The 16,586-nt window shown below is 37.9% G+C and overlaps 1 protein-coding gene across 3 annotated transcripts in view; it reads right to left on the reverse strand.

The window, feature by feature from the left end:
- ERCC8 (ERCC excision repair 8, CSA ubiquitin ligase complex subunit) overlaps nt 1–16,586 on the reverse strand; it is a 39,366-nt gene that overhangs the window by 14,004 nt on the left and 8,776 nt on the right. For all 3 annotated transcript variants that reach the window (XM_424742.8, XM_046905800.1, XM_040655970.2), the window contains 5 exons: nt 15,013–15,094; nt 13,777–13,845; nt 11,678–11,744; nt 9,128–9,231; nt 8,216–8,340 (listed from right to left, as the gene is read on the reverse strand). In XM_424742.8, the coding sequence (XP_424742.1) occupies nt 8,216–8,340; nt 9,128–9,231; nt 11,678–11,744; nt 13,777–13,845; nt 15,013–15,094 (447 nt within the window). The remainder of the gene's footprint in view (nt 1–8,215; nt 8,341–9,127; nt 9,232–11,677; nt 11,745–13,776; nt 13,846–15,012; nt 15,095–16,586) is intronic.

Raw genomic sequence — 16,586 nt, forward strand, 5'->3', positions numbered from 1 at the left:
TTGTGGATGTCAGGGGAAGTTCCCAGGGACTGGAAAAGGGGAAACATAAATGCTATTGACATGAAAAGGAAGAAGGAGGAACTGGGGAACTACAGGCTAGTGAGTCCCACCACTGTGCCCAGGAAGATAATGGAACAGATCCTCGAGTATTTTCAAGACACATAAACTGCACTACAAAGCATTTTGTTTTTAAATAATATCATCCTACAATCTATATTCTTAATTTCTGCTAAAAAACAAAGGCCTGCTCATACGTGCATTAAGAAGGATCTCTGGGTTCTCATAAAGCTCCCCATCACATTTTCTTGGCATATAATTAAAAAAAAAACCTTAGTGTGAAATATAGTGAGAAGCTAATACATATACCTGAAAAACTATATAAAGATTCTAAATGTCAGGCTCGATGTCAGGCTGTGTTGACTGCTTTTTATCAAAAAGTCTAAGGCAAATACAAGGATCATTCCAGATGAGCCAGGCAACAAGAGAGCGTGCTCGTGCTACACTTACAGTATGCCTATAGCTAATGGCGCTCACATAAGAAACATTGAACAAGTCTAAAAAAAATCTGTCATCATAAAAACGTGTACAAAAAGACAGCTTTATTAGCATGCAGGTAGGTTGATTATTGTTTTCTATTGAGAGAATATTTTCATTAGATATCCAGCTTACTGTACGTCCTTTGTGGATACTATTGCTCATTTTGTAAAGATACTGCTGGTAAACACATTACTTTGCTGCTGAAGAGTAATTAAAGCCCTTTTCACAGCGTGTCAGCTGTAGCAACAACAATTCCCAAGCCATCTCACTGTTCATAACAAAGGCACACACTATAAAAGGGAAGAGTTGGGGAAAAAAAAAGTCTGGATATATATCATGTAAATACTCCTGCTTAGTAGAAATACAACAGAATAAAAAAAAGGATGCTGCTAAAACAAGAACTAAATTAAGAACCTAACATTTGTTAGAAAGAAAGGCAAAAACATGCCTCCTTCAATTTGATTCTTCCTATTTTCAATGAATCGGTGCTTTGTATTCCCTTTTGTGACACAGGATGCACACGAGCAATGTGTAATTCAATATTAACTTATTTTGCTAGACAAATCCACTAAGCTATAAGTTTGCAGTATTGCTCAGAAAATTCTTATGCACAGATTAACTTCTCTATCTTTTGATACAAGACTATTCATATTTGAAATAACAGACATCCATCAAAAAGAGATACCTGGACTAAAGAAAACTACTGTGAAGAGCTGCTAAGCATCACCTGAAGCAGCTTGAACTTTTGTGTAGATTTTCTCCTTTGCCAACATTCTTTCATATCCTCATTCTCTTCTGTGGCCAGTGGATTGCTAAATACAGTGCTAAATTGTTGCATTTTATTACCTACTCCTTTCTCTGTGGCAGTGAATGACATGCCTTTGTTTTATGCCTCCATTTTAGTGAGCGACTCATAACAGAGGTCCAATCTTAAAAAGGAAGACAAATAATGCAAAACAACAAATCTTGTCGAGAACCTCCCATGCTCTAAGATTATAAGAGTAAAGAAAAATAATATCATAGAATGGCTTGGGTTGGAAGGGACCTCAAGGATCATCAAGTTCCAAACCCCTGGCCACAGGCAGAGTTGCCAGTTGCTAGATCAAGTACTACATCAGGTTGTTCAGGGCCCATCTAACCTGGCCTAAAACACCATGAGGAAGGGGGCATCCACAACCTTGTACAAACTGTTCCAGCACCTCACCACTCTCAGTAAAAACATTCCCCAATGTCTAAACATAGCTCATTATCTTTTGTAACATTTAAACCACATTTGTCTCTCTCCAGTTACACTGTTAATTACCATAGAATCATCACAGAACAGCTTAGGTGGAAGGGACCTTAAAGATCATCTAGTTCCACCCCCCTGCCATGGGCAAGGTTGTCAACCTCTAGATCAGGCTGCTCAGGGCCCCATTCAACCTAGCCTTGACCACCTCCAGGCATGAGGCATCCACAACTCCTCTGGGCAGTCTGTGCCAGTGCCTCAGCACCCTCTGAGCAAAGAATTTCCTCTTAACGTCAAACATAAATCTCCCCTCTTTTGGTTTAAACCGCTCCCTCTTCTCTTATCAGACAAAAGTCAGTCTCCCTCTTGTTCATAAGTTCTGCTCAAGCGCTGGAAGGCTGCAATGAGGTGTCCCTGGAGTCTTCTCCAAGCTAAATACGCCCAGCTCCCTCAACTTTTCTTTGTAGGAGAGGTGCTACAGCCATCTGGATCTACCCTGTGGACCTCCTCTGAACACACTCAAACAGCTCCACATCTTTCTTGTGTCGGAGGCCCAAGGTCTAGATGCAATACTACAGATGGGGCCTCATGAGGACAGAGTGGATGAGGACAGTCACCTCCCTCTCCCTGCTGGCCCCCTCTCTGTTGATGCCAGGATGCAGTTGGCCTTCCAGGTTGCAAGCACACATTGCTGGCTCATGTCCAGCTTTTTGTGTCCACCAGGATCCCCAAGTCCTTCACTTCAGGGTTGTTCTTAATGAGTTCTTCTCCCAGTCTGTATATATAGCTGAGATTACCTCAACTGCAGTGTAACAACTCGCACTTGGCTTTGTTGAACCTTATTAGGTTCTCCTGGTCCCACTTTTCAAGCCTGTCTGGTTCCTCTGAATGGCACTCCTTTCTGTTTTATCAACTCTATCGCTCAGCTTGGTGTCATCAGCTGATGATCACTGTCTATGTCATTGATAAAGATGTTGAAGAGCATTAGTCCCAAGACAGACTCCTAGGGTACTGGCCTCCACCTAGATATTGATCTGTTGACCACAACCGTCCTTTACCTGTGACCATACCACCAAATAGTCTAGCCTTCAAATCCATAACTCTCCAAAGGCACTGCACAAGTCCAGGTAGATGACTTAAGATGCCCTTTTTTTTCCCCCCACCAGTATCATTGCTCCATTGTAGAAGGCCACCAGACTGGTCAGACACCATCTGCCCTTGGTGAAGCCACCTTGGCTGTCTTGGATCACCTCCTCATCTTACATGTGCCTTAACATAGCTTCCAGAAGGATCTGCTCCATTATCTGCCCAAGCACAGATGCAAGGCTCACTACCCTGTAGTTTCTTGGGTCTTTCCCTCTTTCTTTCTTGAAAATAGGAGTGATGTTTCCTTTTTTTTCCTTCAGTCACAGGGAACTTTGTCTGATATCTGTGACTTTCCAAGTCTGATGGAGAGTAGCTTGGCAACCATATCTGCCACCTTCTTCAGGAAATAGTTTCAAAACAAAGGAGGGAGATTTAAATGTTATGTAAGGAAGAGTTGTGTTGGTTTTTTGTTTTTTTTTTTACAATTAGGACACTGGAACAGGTTGCCCAGAGAGGTGGTGGAAGTCCCATCCCTGGAGACGTTCAAGGTTAGACTGGACCAGGCTCAGAGCAACCTGATCTAGCTATATACGTCCCTGTTAATTGCAAGAGGGTTGGACTAGATAACCTTTAAGGGTCCCTTACAACTTAAAGAGTCTACGATTCTATGGAAACTGAGGTCTTCCCCCGCTAGTTTCTAAAGTGACAGCATTCCTCAGCTCTTCCCTATCACTGGTAAGTACATCTCCTTTCCCATTCAAATCTAGTTTAAAACTCAGGTGATAAACCCAGCCAACTTGTTGCTCAGTATATTCTTGCTTCTCCTGGTCAGTTGCACCCCATCTGATGTCAGCAAGCATGGTCTCTCAAAGGTGTGTCCAAGATTGTAGTTCCCAAAATCCTGAGCATGACACCATCCATGCTGCCATTCATTCAACTCGTTCATTCTCCTGCTTCTGCCTGGGTCCCAGTGTCCAGCTGAGAGGATCAAGAACACTACTTGTGCCCCAGATTCTTTCAACATCTTCACAGGAGACATATAGTCCTTTTACTATTTTATAATTTCCTAGTTGCAGCCTCCTGTGACCCAGCTCGAACAAGCAGGATCAGACAGTACTCATCTGGTGTTATCATACCAAGTGGCCTCTTCCTCATGCCCTGAATACAGGTGCCTAGCAGTTAGTAATCCTCCCTAGAGAGATTATTGGAGCGGGAAATGAGTGCCTCAGTGCCCCGCAGTACAGAATCCCACATTACTAAGTCCTTTTGCCTTACTTTAGTAGCACCAGTTCTGAGTCAGATCCTTGTTTAGATCACCTTAACATGGTTGTTACTTTCTGGTTCTGAACCAACATCCACACTTCCTTCTCTTTCCATCTCCAGAGCTTCATATCTGTTGGTAGGGAGAACTTCAGGAGCAAGGGTAAGGCTCCTCCTTTTGCTCTGAGCAAAGAAGCGGGTCCAGTCTCTCCCGTCTTTCATCTTTTTGCCATTTGTCTCCTGTAGTAGGTGTGGCGAGGAAAACGGGATGTGACGCGTGCAGGCTCCCTATGCCCGTGTGTGTGCCAAGTATAGCTTTGTGATTGGGGGAAAACACCTGTACTTAAACACGTAGCATATAGCAATAAACGCCATTTTGCCTCACTTACTTCTGGGGTCTGCGTGAGCTTTTGGTCCCGACCTGGTAAAGGGTCGGTTTCGCCCAGCAGTAAGCCCTATACGTGGACAGAGGACGAACATCATAGAGAGATAAGCAGATGCAACAGTCTCCTCTGAATTGGAAGCTTGCTTAGCTTCTTCCCTTTGCAGGGACTCAAGACAAGAATGCTGGTCTGCTTGTATCGCTACACAACACCATGCATCAACCTCTCTCTCTGATTGCCACATGCTTCTCAGACTGGTGATTTCCACACATAATCTAGACACCTGCTCAAAAAACTCATAATCTACTCATGCAGTATTTAAGTAGGAATATTTTATGACTTGCATATTTTATGAGCAGGTTGTGAAGTTCATTATTTATCTTGAGTACTGAAAAAGTGCCATGCAAAACAGTCACTCTTCTCAAATGATTTTAAAAAATAATTGTAATCTCATTGCTGTTACTACACATCAGGCAATTAAGAACATCTGCTCCATATTTTGAACTTCTGCTGCAAAAATAAATACAGTACTTAATCAAAATTAATTGGCGGAGCATATTTGCCTTGATTGTCACAGTTTAATTTTTACCTTGCTCAAAATTTTTTTCAAGATTTTGTGGTCACAACTGTGGAATGACTGCAGCTGGTGAAAATATTTCACATATTCTATAGAATAGTGCAGTCAGTGGACAGAGACATGAGCATCAAGCATCTTACCGTGGAACTAGTAGCTTGTTCCTCATGAACACTTCTCCAAATGCTTCCTGTTAAACTAACTACCTCAAAGTGTATTAAGAGTAGTCAGCCATAGGAAAAAAAAATCCCCCCCGAAACTTAATCACAGACAAAAAGAAGACAGAATGAGTTACAGAATATCCTGAGTCCAACTCCTGGCTCAACACAGGAGTAAACAAAAGTGAAATCAAATCTTAAAATGTATTCGCTGTAACATCTATTTTTTTTTCCTTTGATATTTACATCTTAATTTCTTCTTCCAACTTACTCAGTGAAGGAAGGAAAATATGCTCTGAATTAAAAAAAAAATAATTTGCAAAAAGGAATAAGGACAATGTGTGCAATATCCTTTTGTTGCTCATACTTAAATATTAGAGCTAAAGTTCTTTCAATGTTCAAATTTGTATTACAATTGTTTGTATTTTTGTTGACTATCCACACAAAAATCTTTTAAGTTTTTACACAGAAGAATTTACCAGACATAAAATCAGTTTGCATTCTACTAAAACAAAATAATTATATTTTTCCCCCGAGCAGGGGAAAACCAAGAACTCTGGATAGATTCAACCAAGTAAGGGTAGATCTGCCAAACAGATTCAACCAAGGAAGAGCAAATCTGCCTCAAAGTCAGAATGTTCTAGCCTAAGCGTTCCAGCTAAAAATTTTTTTGTGTGTACATTTTCCCCCAGGGTGGTTGCAGTCTAAAGGTAATCAATCATCAACTCTTAGAGTAGGCTTCTTTATGTGATTCTTTAGCCAGCCAATGAGAAGAGGAAGGGTGGTATTAGCAAAAACAGAAGAAGAAAAAAAAAAAAAAGGAAAAAGAAAGAAAAAAAGGAGATCAAATGGACTAGAAGGAGAAATAACAGGACTGTGGGATGAGCTTGTATTACCTGTGTACTAAAGACCAGTGAGTCTCATCTCTGGAAGATTATCAAGTAGATTCTCCTGGAAGCTATATTAAGGCACATGCAAGACACAGAGGTGATCTAAGACAGCCAGCACAGCTTCACCAAGGGCATAGCCTGTCTGACCAATCCAGTTGCCTTCTACAAGAGAATGATAGCAGGACAAGGGGAAACAAACTGATGTCATCCTCCTAGACTTTCGGAGGGCCTCTGACATGGTCCTTCACCAAAACTTCATCACTTTATTAGAGAGATAAGGATTCAAAGGCAGAATTATTTGGCAGATAAAGAATTTGCTGGATGGTTGAAGGCAGAGGGCTAGGGTCAATGGATGTGTGTCCAGGCAGAAGCAGGTCATGAGAGGCATTTCCTCCCAGAGGTCTGTTTTGGGACCAGTGTCTTCAACACCTTTATCAATGACATAAACAGTAGGATTGAGTGCACTCTCAGCAAGTTTGCAGAACACACTCAAGTGAGTGATGCAGTTGATAAAATACAAAGAAGGGATGCCATCCAAAGGGACCTAGGCAAGCTTAAAAGTGGTCCCATGTGAACTTAATGAAGTTCAACAATTGCAAGATGCTGCATCTGTGTGGAACTCTTGGAATTAGTCCAAAGGACAGCCATGAAGATGATCAAAGGGCTGGATCACCTCTCCTATGAATAAGGCCAAGGGAGCTGAGCTTGTTTAGCCTGAAGAAGAGAAGGTCTTTCAGTATTTAAAGGGAGCTTATAGAAAAAAAATGGAGACTTACTTTTTACGTGGTCTGATAATGATAAGACAAGGAGTAACAGCTTTAAACTAAAAGAAAGGAGATCTACATTAGGTATTAAGGAGAAATTCTTCATACTGAGAATGAAGAGGCATTGGAACAGGTTGCACAAAAAAGCTGTGGATGTCTCATCCCTGGAGATGTTCAAGATCAGGCTGGATGGGAGCCTGGGCAGCCTGATCTGGTGAGTGGCAACTCTGCTTTTGGCAGCAGGGTTGGAACTGGATCTTTAAGGGTCTTTAAGGCCCCTTCCAATCCATGCCATTCAATAGTTCATATTTGTTTGCTGGTGCCTTAAAATTATTTCAAGAACACTCCTGAGTGGTGTGGAAAAACATAATAATGTAGACGATATAAATTACAGGATAATGGAATCAAATCTGGACTTAAATAGCAAGATCATGCTACTCAATGTCAAATAAAAAAAGATGTAGAATAGCCTATGAAACAAGTCAATGTACTAACAGGCACAGAAAAACAACAAACAGTGATCCAGCTGGTGGTAGTAGAGTGAACAAACTGTATCATCTTCTTTGGTGACGGTGATTTGAAGACAGAAAGATGTTTGTATATTAAGTGATGAGAACAAGGTGGCAAATATGAGGAGCATGGAGATAGATAACTGTTTTCATTGAAATGTCTTTAGGGAATACTTTTTGCCACGTTCTGTAACTAAGCAGCAGAAATAAAAGACTTTTAAGGCAAAGATAAAATTTCTTTCTTTCCTAATAGCAATGACAGACCACATTAACATGGCTAGCTAAAATCCAATGGAAATTGATTTACATGCTATTTCCTTCTTTCAGAATAAATATAGGAAACAGTTTTCTTTCCAGTTTTAATTTTCTGTTCTCCATTAAAAAAAAAAACAACTCATCATAAACAAAACAAAAACAAAACAAAACAAAAACAGGTCATAGAAAGGATTAGTGGAACAAAGATGTTTTTTTCCTGTTTGGTTGCAATGCACATGTTACGGGACAGAAAATGTTGACATTGATGAAGAACTCCACGAGAGAGATTTCATAAAAATAAAGGAGAGTTGCAAGAAAGCCAGGAAGTTACAGTTAGTTACAGTTAGCATAATTAATTGTTAAATAGATCCAGGCTTCTTTACATCCTTTTTTTCAGCGAACAAAAAATAAAAAATCTATAAAATAAAAAGGCTCAGAAAGTACTAAATAGGATTAATATTTCCCTTATGACAACAAATAAACAGCTAAAGTAGTTGTAATGACAACTACAAAAGTTAACAGTAATCTTTATATCAGAGCAAAACCTAACTGAAGATTCTTGATAACTTACCAGTGTATTTTCTCCAGTGGAGCTGTTCCAGAGTCTCATCCGATCATCTGTACCAACAGTCAACAGATGAAGACCATCACTTGTGTAGCACAAACCATTAACTCTCCCATTGTGAGCTGTGTTTACTGTCAGGAAAAAGAATTTGTTCAGATTTTGTATATACATTTTTATTTAGATGTACAGTACTGAAAGAAACTGTTTAAAACAGTAACATATAAATAAATAAATAATTTAATTCTTCGTTTATGAAAGCATGACTCTCCCTGAGTTACTTATTTTAAAAGAAAAAACAATCACAGAAACCTGACACATACAACAGTTAATTGCACATATAGCATATAGCTTAATAGAAATAAATTCCACAGATTTCACCTTATAAAAGGGTGCATTTTAAAGGAGGATAAAGAGCTAAAATCTAGCTCCATTTTACCATGGCACACCTGACTATGGTACCCACAAATAAGCTCACTGAGATAAGGTATTTCTGCACTATACAGCAGTACACAATTCAGACACACCTCTATTTAGGGGTAGAAAAGAAATACACCTATCTGCTTCCCAACAATTCAGTCACTTCATTTAGAACCTCAGTATACAAAGTTTATACTTCCTGATTTAATTCCACATTACTATGTATTTCTCAAAGCAGAGACTGAAGTAATTGTTCGGCTCAAATAGTTAGAATAGACATAATGCTGTTGTGAAAGAGAGTTCTCTATACAAGGGTTCCAACCACAAACAAAATCTCTTTCAGAAAAGTATCCAAAAAAAAATTGAACAGCCTTTGTTATGCAGCAGGTAATAAACGACTTATCACAACTGTCCTTGTTGGTCTTGATATTCAACACATTCATGGAATATAAGAAAGCTTCTCGTTAGACATGAATTACAATCAGTTATCTTCTGTATTACCTGCCTCAGAAGATGCTTTGGACTTTTCTCCATTGTGTTGATCAAGTGTAGTCAGACATCCAGACGCTCTCCTCACATCCCATAATTTTACTTTACTGTCAGCACTAAGAAAAACAAATTTGTACTAACATATGCATTAGGAAAATTACTTTCACTAAAGTCAATAACTGTCTTTAGCCAACCCACCTGGCACTTATGCTGGTCAAATGACTATTCTGAACTACTCAAAGTGCAGTCACAGTCAATGTTGTGAAAGGATGGACTTTAGTTTTTTGCTTACATGAATTAATAATTACATCTGGTACACTCAAGGCACCTATGTGAAGAGTGAATCCTTGTATACACTGTAACACTTTTGCATACATATGCAAACTAGGAATAAACTTGCTAATACTTCTATCGATTAAATTATAGCTACAGGTTTTAGCATCATCTATAATGGTTGTCCGGGAACAGCTGGCTTCTGCCAGAACTGCGATTGTCTATGTTACCAGTGGCATAAGGAGGAAAGGACCAATGCACAGGCTGCTGCAGTTCATTCTGGTTCCCAAACCACACACCCATGTTACATCTTCACCAGTCACAAAACCTATGCTAGTTGTTAGTACTTGATTCAAGCTGTGCGCATTTAAAAAGCAACACTGCAGGCAGTGCACTGTGCATGGCACCTTGATTTGAGCACTTCACGTGTACCACAAGACTCCCAAGTACAGATATGAGGTAGATTCATATAAAAGGCCATTTCTCATGCACTGTCACCCATGTAAATGCATTTAGATGATTTGGATATTTCTCAGCAAATTAACAATACTTTAGGACTAAAACAAACAAACAACTCCCCAGACAGAAACACAGGTCACTTTTTACCCCAAAGACATCTGTATCTCCTTGATCCACAGGTGGACAGTACACTCAAACTTCTCCTTACATAAACAGTCTTCTAATTGAAATACAACATGCCTTTTTCCTGTGCATTCTCATGTTAGATCAATATATTAACAGTGCATAGTATAAATGTACTGACTGTCCAAAACAAAAACAACCACAAGTAACATTATTCCATACCTGTTCTGCATCTGACAAAGCTAATGACTAGTTTGTTCTTTTGTGCTACCTTCGTTACTGCTACTGATTCTGTTTATTTTCAGTTGAAATCTCAACTGAATATGCTGACACTTTGCTGCAAACAGATGAGACCATAGAGATATCACTGAGGTTTGTGCTTGCCATAAAGTGAGCAACGAAATGAAAGTAGTTCATTGAACTGTTCTTGACAAGAGCTTACCCAGACCTTCCTTACTATAAAAGCCTACTGCCACAATCTTTGGTAATGTAGTTTCTATTGGTAAATCTTTTCAAGTCAATTCTAATGAGCACAAAAGCATTTATCATCATCTTCTCTAATGCCTGGCATTGAAGAGAACAGAAAATATCCAGAAAATCTCTCCCATGTCTGCTCCAGTTTCGTGACAGAACTATGGAAAGTGCTTATCACCATATAGAGAAATGTAATGTTTCACCTGCAAAACACATAAAAATCAAACACCTATATTCCCTCTCCAGTGCAATCACAAGCAAATATACAATCATCTTGGAAAGCAGGCTCATCTGATAAAATAAGATCAGTCTAGATTTCTTTTTTTTTTTTTTTTTTTTCTTGGCAGTACTAGTCAGCTTTCCCACCCTACTTTTTCTTTACCTCAAAGTTGTCAGTTCTTACTGATATTTGTCTTGGCAGAAAGAGACTACTTTATGTTACCAGGAAATAGCAGTCCAGCTATAGTACTGAGTCATGAAATGGAAATAGAACTATGAGAAACATGTTAAACATGCAATTATCATAAACCAAAATAGTAACACAGGTAGATGCAGTTAACAACTACGTGACTATGACGTAAACTGTTTCAAGAGACTTCAACAAAACAGTTATTTATAAAGGTCAATTTGCTACTATTTCTGTGAAAGACAACAATTTTTCATTTGCTGAAATGAAGTTGTACTGTTAGAAAATTTCCCAAAAAGCTTGCCACTCAAGCAATTGAGAATTGTCACATTATAATGAAAAGCTAAAAACTGCAAAAGCTACAGGGAAAGCCAGCATCTTTTACACTGCAAATGATTGGAATGAAAAAGGTGGCTCAAGAATATCAACATACAATTCATACTGACATTGCTGTAAACTATGTCAGCTAAGCTACTGGTACTTTTTGACATAGTTGAGTATGATTAAGAAGGATGGCACTTTGAGTTAAACATATTTGACTTGGTTATAAAAGAGATTAGCAATATACACTAATGAACAGTAAGAAGCATCTCTATAATTTGCCTATCATTTTAAATGCTTTTATTATTTCTAAAATTCTGTATCATCTTCCTATAAAATAAGCACCATTTGAATATGATGCGGCCTGAAGAAGTGGCCTGAAGAGCTACATAAATGAAGTATACAATAAGGATTAACTTCCAAAGCACAGGTGAAATGTAAAAAACAGGTACAATAAATACATTAAACTTTCTCATTTTTTAAATTTCATATAACAACATCTCTACCTTGCTGTTGCCAAAACGTATTCATGACGTGGGGACCAAGATACTGCCAGTACTTCTTGCCTGTGACCTAGAAACAGCATGAGAAGGCTTACATAATAATCTAGGAAAATACTTGTACACAAATAAAAATCATGCAAATACTTAATTTTGCAGGATGCATCAATCCAGAACAATAATCTAGATTTTCTAAATTGTATTATAAATTTGTATATTGTGAAAACAAATGGTTTTGAGAGAAGTTATTTCCCTTTCTACACCTTGCTCATGTGGAACTGCAATAACTCTATGTGATACAAGAAGTATTATATATATAATTTTTGTTAACAGCTATGGCTTTTCCCCTGTAAGACACGGTACAGAATAGCCAGTTATTGCAATCATTTTAAAAACTATTATTATATTATATTATACTATTATATCTGTTTTAACACTGATGTTCTCAAACACAGAAAAAGAAAAGATCTACACCAGTTCTTCAGCAAGTCTTTTAAAAAATGTTTATCCTAATTACTTAATAGTAAACCTTTATTCAGCTCACTCTCAAATACTCAGCTCCCAGATTTCAGATATATTCCCCCTTATTACATTCAATATATTAAGATACTGAAATAAATGTAATCTTAGCACTGATATACCCAATGCAGGTTAGCGGTAACAATATATATATTTATATACATACACCCACACACACAGGTATGTATATATAAGGGCTGCTCCAAAAGTAATGCCACCTATTTTATGACATTGGCCCACAATGTCAGAGGTAGATGTTGGTGGTATGGCAGTAGAGGCTGAACCTTCCCATCAGTATTTCATTGTATTTTGTTGCTGTGTGACACATAGCAGTAGAGGGGCAGTCTGACAGAATGGTATCTCACAGATAGCATAATTAGCAAAAGGTGTAGGACTGAGTTCCTCCATGTGGAAAAAATGGCACCCACTGATATTAATCGACACTAGCTGAACATTTATGGAGACCAAACAGATGGATGTGGACAAAATGAGCCAGTGGGTGGTGCGTGTGAGGCAGTGATGACAGCAACATGAAAGACATGCCATGTTCCAAGTGACTGTGCACATTTTTATATGAATGGCATGCAGGCTCTTGTTTATCACTGGCAAAAATGTAGAGCTAATAGTGGTAACTATGCTGAAAAAGTATTTTGTAGCTGAGAATTCACTCTATTAAACAGTGTTACTGTGTTCTTGGTATCTGTTGTGCTTGCCAAATAAATGTATAGGAAACATTACTTTTGAAGCAACATACATACATGTACAAGTACATATGTGTGTACATCAAAAATATTAAACAAATTTAGACAGTAGGAAGTCTGGGGAAACATAAAGGCAAGGACTGTAGCCATACTTCATGTAACAGTAGAAACACATTGATGCAAAATAGACTAAGTCACATAAATACATTCCTGTTATGCAGTTGAGAGTTAGGTAAATCACTTTGTTTCTTACATATTAGCTGCCTTTCCATTATTTGGCCATATGTCATATTCATTTCCAAACAGTAAACTTTAGGAAAAAACATATTAAGGGCAAATCTCACTTAGTGCAAAAACTAACGTATTATAGAATAATAAAATCCTAATGCTCACTGAATTAAGTCAGTGCAAAGAATTAGATATGATTATTCAAAAAACAGTAGTGTCTTGCTTTCTACAGAGATAAAAATTACTAAAAAAAAAATCCACACAACAACCTTCACAGGTTATTTTGTTAGAAACAGAAGATTTTTCTTATTAAAAATACAGAAATTCAAAAACACCCACCTCCTGTATTGAATTTACATGCACACAAGAACAAGATCAATACTTAACCGGGTAATAAACAGTAATTACTATTGATTAGATCATGAAAATGTCCCAACATCTGTACTAACTGTTCATTAACATTTGTGTTCTCCAATTCATTAGCACTAGGACTAACACCCAGAAGAATCTTTAACACTGTGTAACTTTCACAACTGACACTAAATACATTAGTCATGTTACTTACAAAGAATACATTGTATATAGTGTTTCTTTATAGGGCCTGGTTTACTCAAAGTAGTTATTGTTTAGCATTTTATGTCTCAGACTAAAAAGTACCCTGCAGAATGTGAGAACAGGATCCAGACTTCAAGTCACAGAGCTGTACTTTGGGGCTTTTGGTACCAACTGTAAACAAGAGAAACAAAGACAGCTGAAAAAAAAAAAATCCCTCAACACAACCATCATTTGAAAGAACAACAACCCAATCTTAGCAATGACAAAGAAACAGAAGAAAAATGTCAGCTGCATAACTGTTCATTTAGTGAAAGCAACAAACTCTGCAACAGAATTACATTTTCAGGCCAAGTAGATTTACCCTATAACAAACAAAAAGTAGGAACTGGAGGCAAATACGACAGTACTTAAGTATCTTGAGAACTAAAAACGTGATCTTCTCTTTAAATATTTTTTGGCTAATCATAGTAACATCCTGCAGTTTTAAGCAATACGCACACACATCACCACTTACACTATTGACCTGGGTGATGGGATTGAGTGCACCCTCACTAAGTTTGCAGATGACACCAAAATGGGAGAAAGTCAATGTGCCTGAAGGTAGGAAGGCCCTTGAGGGATCTGAACAGGCTATATGTTGAAAAGCGGTTATGGCCAGCCTCCTCTCCAGCGTAACTAGTGATACAATGAGAGGGAAGGGCCTCAAGTTGCACCACGGAAAGTTCAGTCTGGATATTAGAAAAAACTTCAAAACTGTGGCCAGGCACTGGGAAGGCTGCCCGGGGAGATGGTTGACTCACTGCTCCTGGAGATGTTACAGAAACATGCAGATGAGGTACTAAGGAATACAGTTTAGTGGGGAAACTTTGATGGTGGGTGGACAGCTGGACTGGATGATCTTGGAGGTCCTTTCCAAACTTAGTGATTCTATGATTCTACAGATGCTTTCAGGCGTAACCTATTCTAGGGAACCTGCCTTAGAGGGGGAGGTCAGACTACATTATCTCCAGAGATTCCTTCCAACACCTACAATTCTGTGATGTTGTATGTGATTGATTCTGTGACACAATAATCCTTAGATGTTACTTAAGTACATAAAGGTAATCTAGCTAGGAGTTTTCATCTAGAAGGTGAATGGAATGATGCATTATTTCAGAAGACTAAATGTGATACTCTCATGAATATCTTCCAAACAACTGAAAATATTTTAACAATGTCTTTTTTATGAAGACTCAAACTATGTAAGAAGGACAGGAGGAGAACAAGAAATTTAAATATTACTTGCTTTTTTGCACAATCGCCTGAATACATAATGAAATTCTTGTAACACCCACATACCTGCGATTAAACAATGTTTTGTAGCGACTGGAGACATGTGATGGCTATAGACTGTTCCCTCAAATTGAAATACATCTGCAGGCTAATGATAAAAAGATCGAATTAATCAGAGTACAAACACATTATCAGAATGTACATCTTCATTATAATTTTTTCAAGTGATGGCTTCAAATAAAACGAATACAAATATTGCTATTTGTACACTAACAATAACTTGCTTGGTTAGAAATCTGATCACACAAACACTGCAAAGTAAGTAAGTCTGCTTGCAACACTAGACAATTATGCCAGTGCTGGGAGGTGACCCAGAAGAGAGCCCAAGGAAGCTCATCAGAAACATCATTGGAACAGACGTAAGGATTATTGGAGATCAAAAGAGAGCAAACAAGAAAGACAAAAGTCAACAAGAAAGCGTGCTTAGCCTAAACCTAGAAGCTCATGGTCAGCTCACAAACCTGACATGCTAAATTTCATGCTGAAAAGTAATCTATGTATCTATATAGATCTATACTGATATATAAAACAAACAAACAACAACAACATAGAAAACAAAAAAGCCCACGTACAGTGATGAACTGCCTTATCAGTGTCAAAAATACTGAAATATAACACTGGCTTTAATAATCAGTACAATTACTTCCTGGTACAACTGCTTTGTCATCCCAATCTAAAATACTCTGTAGAAGAGAAAAGAACTTCACTCTAAGTTGTATGTATTTTGTGGAAGAACAAGTCAATCAGTAACCTTCACACATTGTGTTTTCTAAGTAAGTGATGCTCAGAGACACTTGAAATATGAACAGAACTTTCCATTTAAGAGAAGGTCTAGTGATTGCAAACATAGCTTCACAACTCATAAAAAGAGATCATGTTTCTAGGATTTTTTTTTCTTTTTTCTTTTTTTTTTTTTTAATAATTCTTTCACCATGCATAGAAACAACATTCAAATACCACCAGTGTAAATTCATTAATATACATGCATACTGGAAACAATAAATGCATAATTCAGCAATTAGGTGCTAAGGGTAATGAGACTGAAAACCTAAAAGCCTGCAAAATCTGTTAACTTTAATTAAGTCAGTTACATTGGTTAACATTTTCTCACTGGTTTCTCTCATTTTCCAGCAATTAACTACGAGAAAGAGTGTCTGTAATGGACAGAACAACAGAATTTTGGATTTAGTGACAAAGTATGTCCCCTCCAAACTCATTTGACTACTACTCTGCATATAAAATACTCTGTCCTCTTTGATTTCAAATGTCAAGAAGATCAGTCCTTCAAAAGTGTTATTTACATCTTAGTTAACAAAAATAATTAGCTCTGTTGTACAGTACTGTTGCTACACAGCTCAATTCAAACAAACAAAAAAAAACCCTGAATATTTACTGAGAGAAAAAAACACAATTCCTAAGAATGAGCAAGAGCTTCAGACAGTTCTTGGTGGACAAATAAATAATTTATGTAGCATAAAATAAACTAGCTACATTCCCGCTCACAGTAAAAGCAGAAAGGAACTAAGAGCTCCAAGCTCCCATACAGCTTAGGCAATCAGGTCCCCTGATACAGACAGGTG

Source organism: Gallus gallus, chromosome Z, assembly GCF_016699485.2.
Source record: "Gallus gallus isolate bGalGal1 chromosome Z, bGalGal1.mat.broiler.GRCg7b, whole genome shotgun sequence".
Classification (NCBI taxonomy): Eukaryota; Metazoa; Chordata; class Aves; order Galliformes; family Phasianidae; genus Gallus; species Gallus gallus.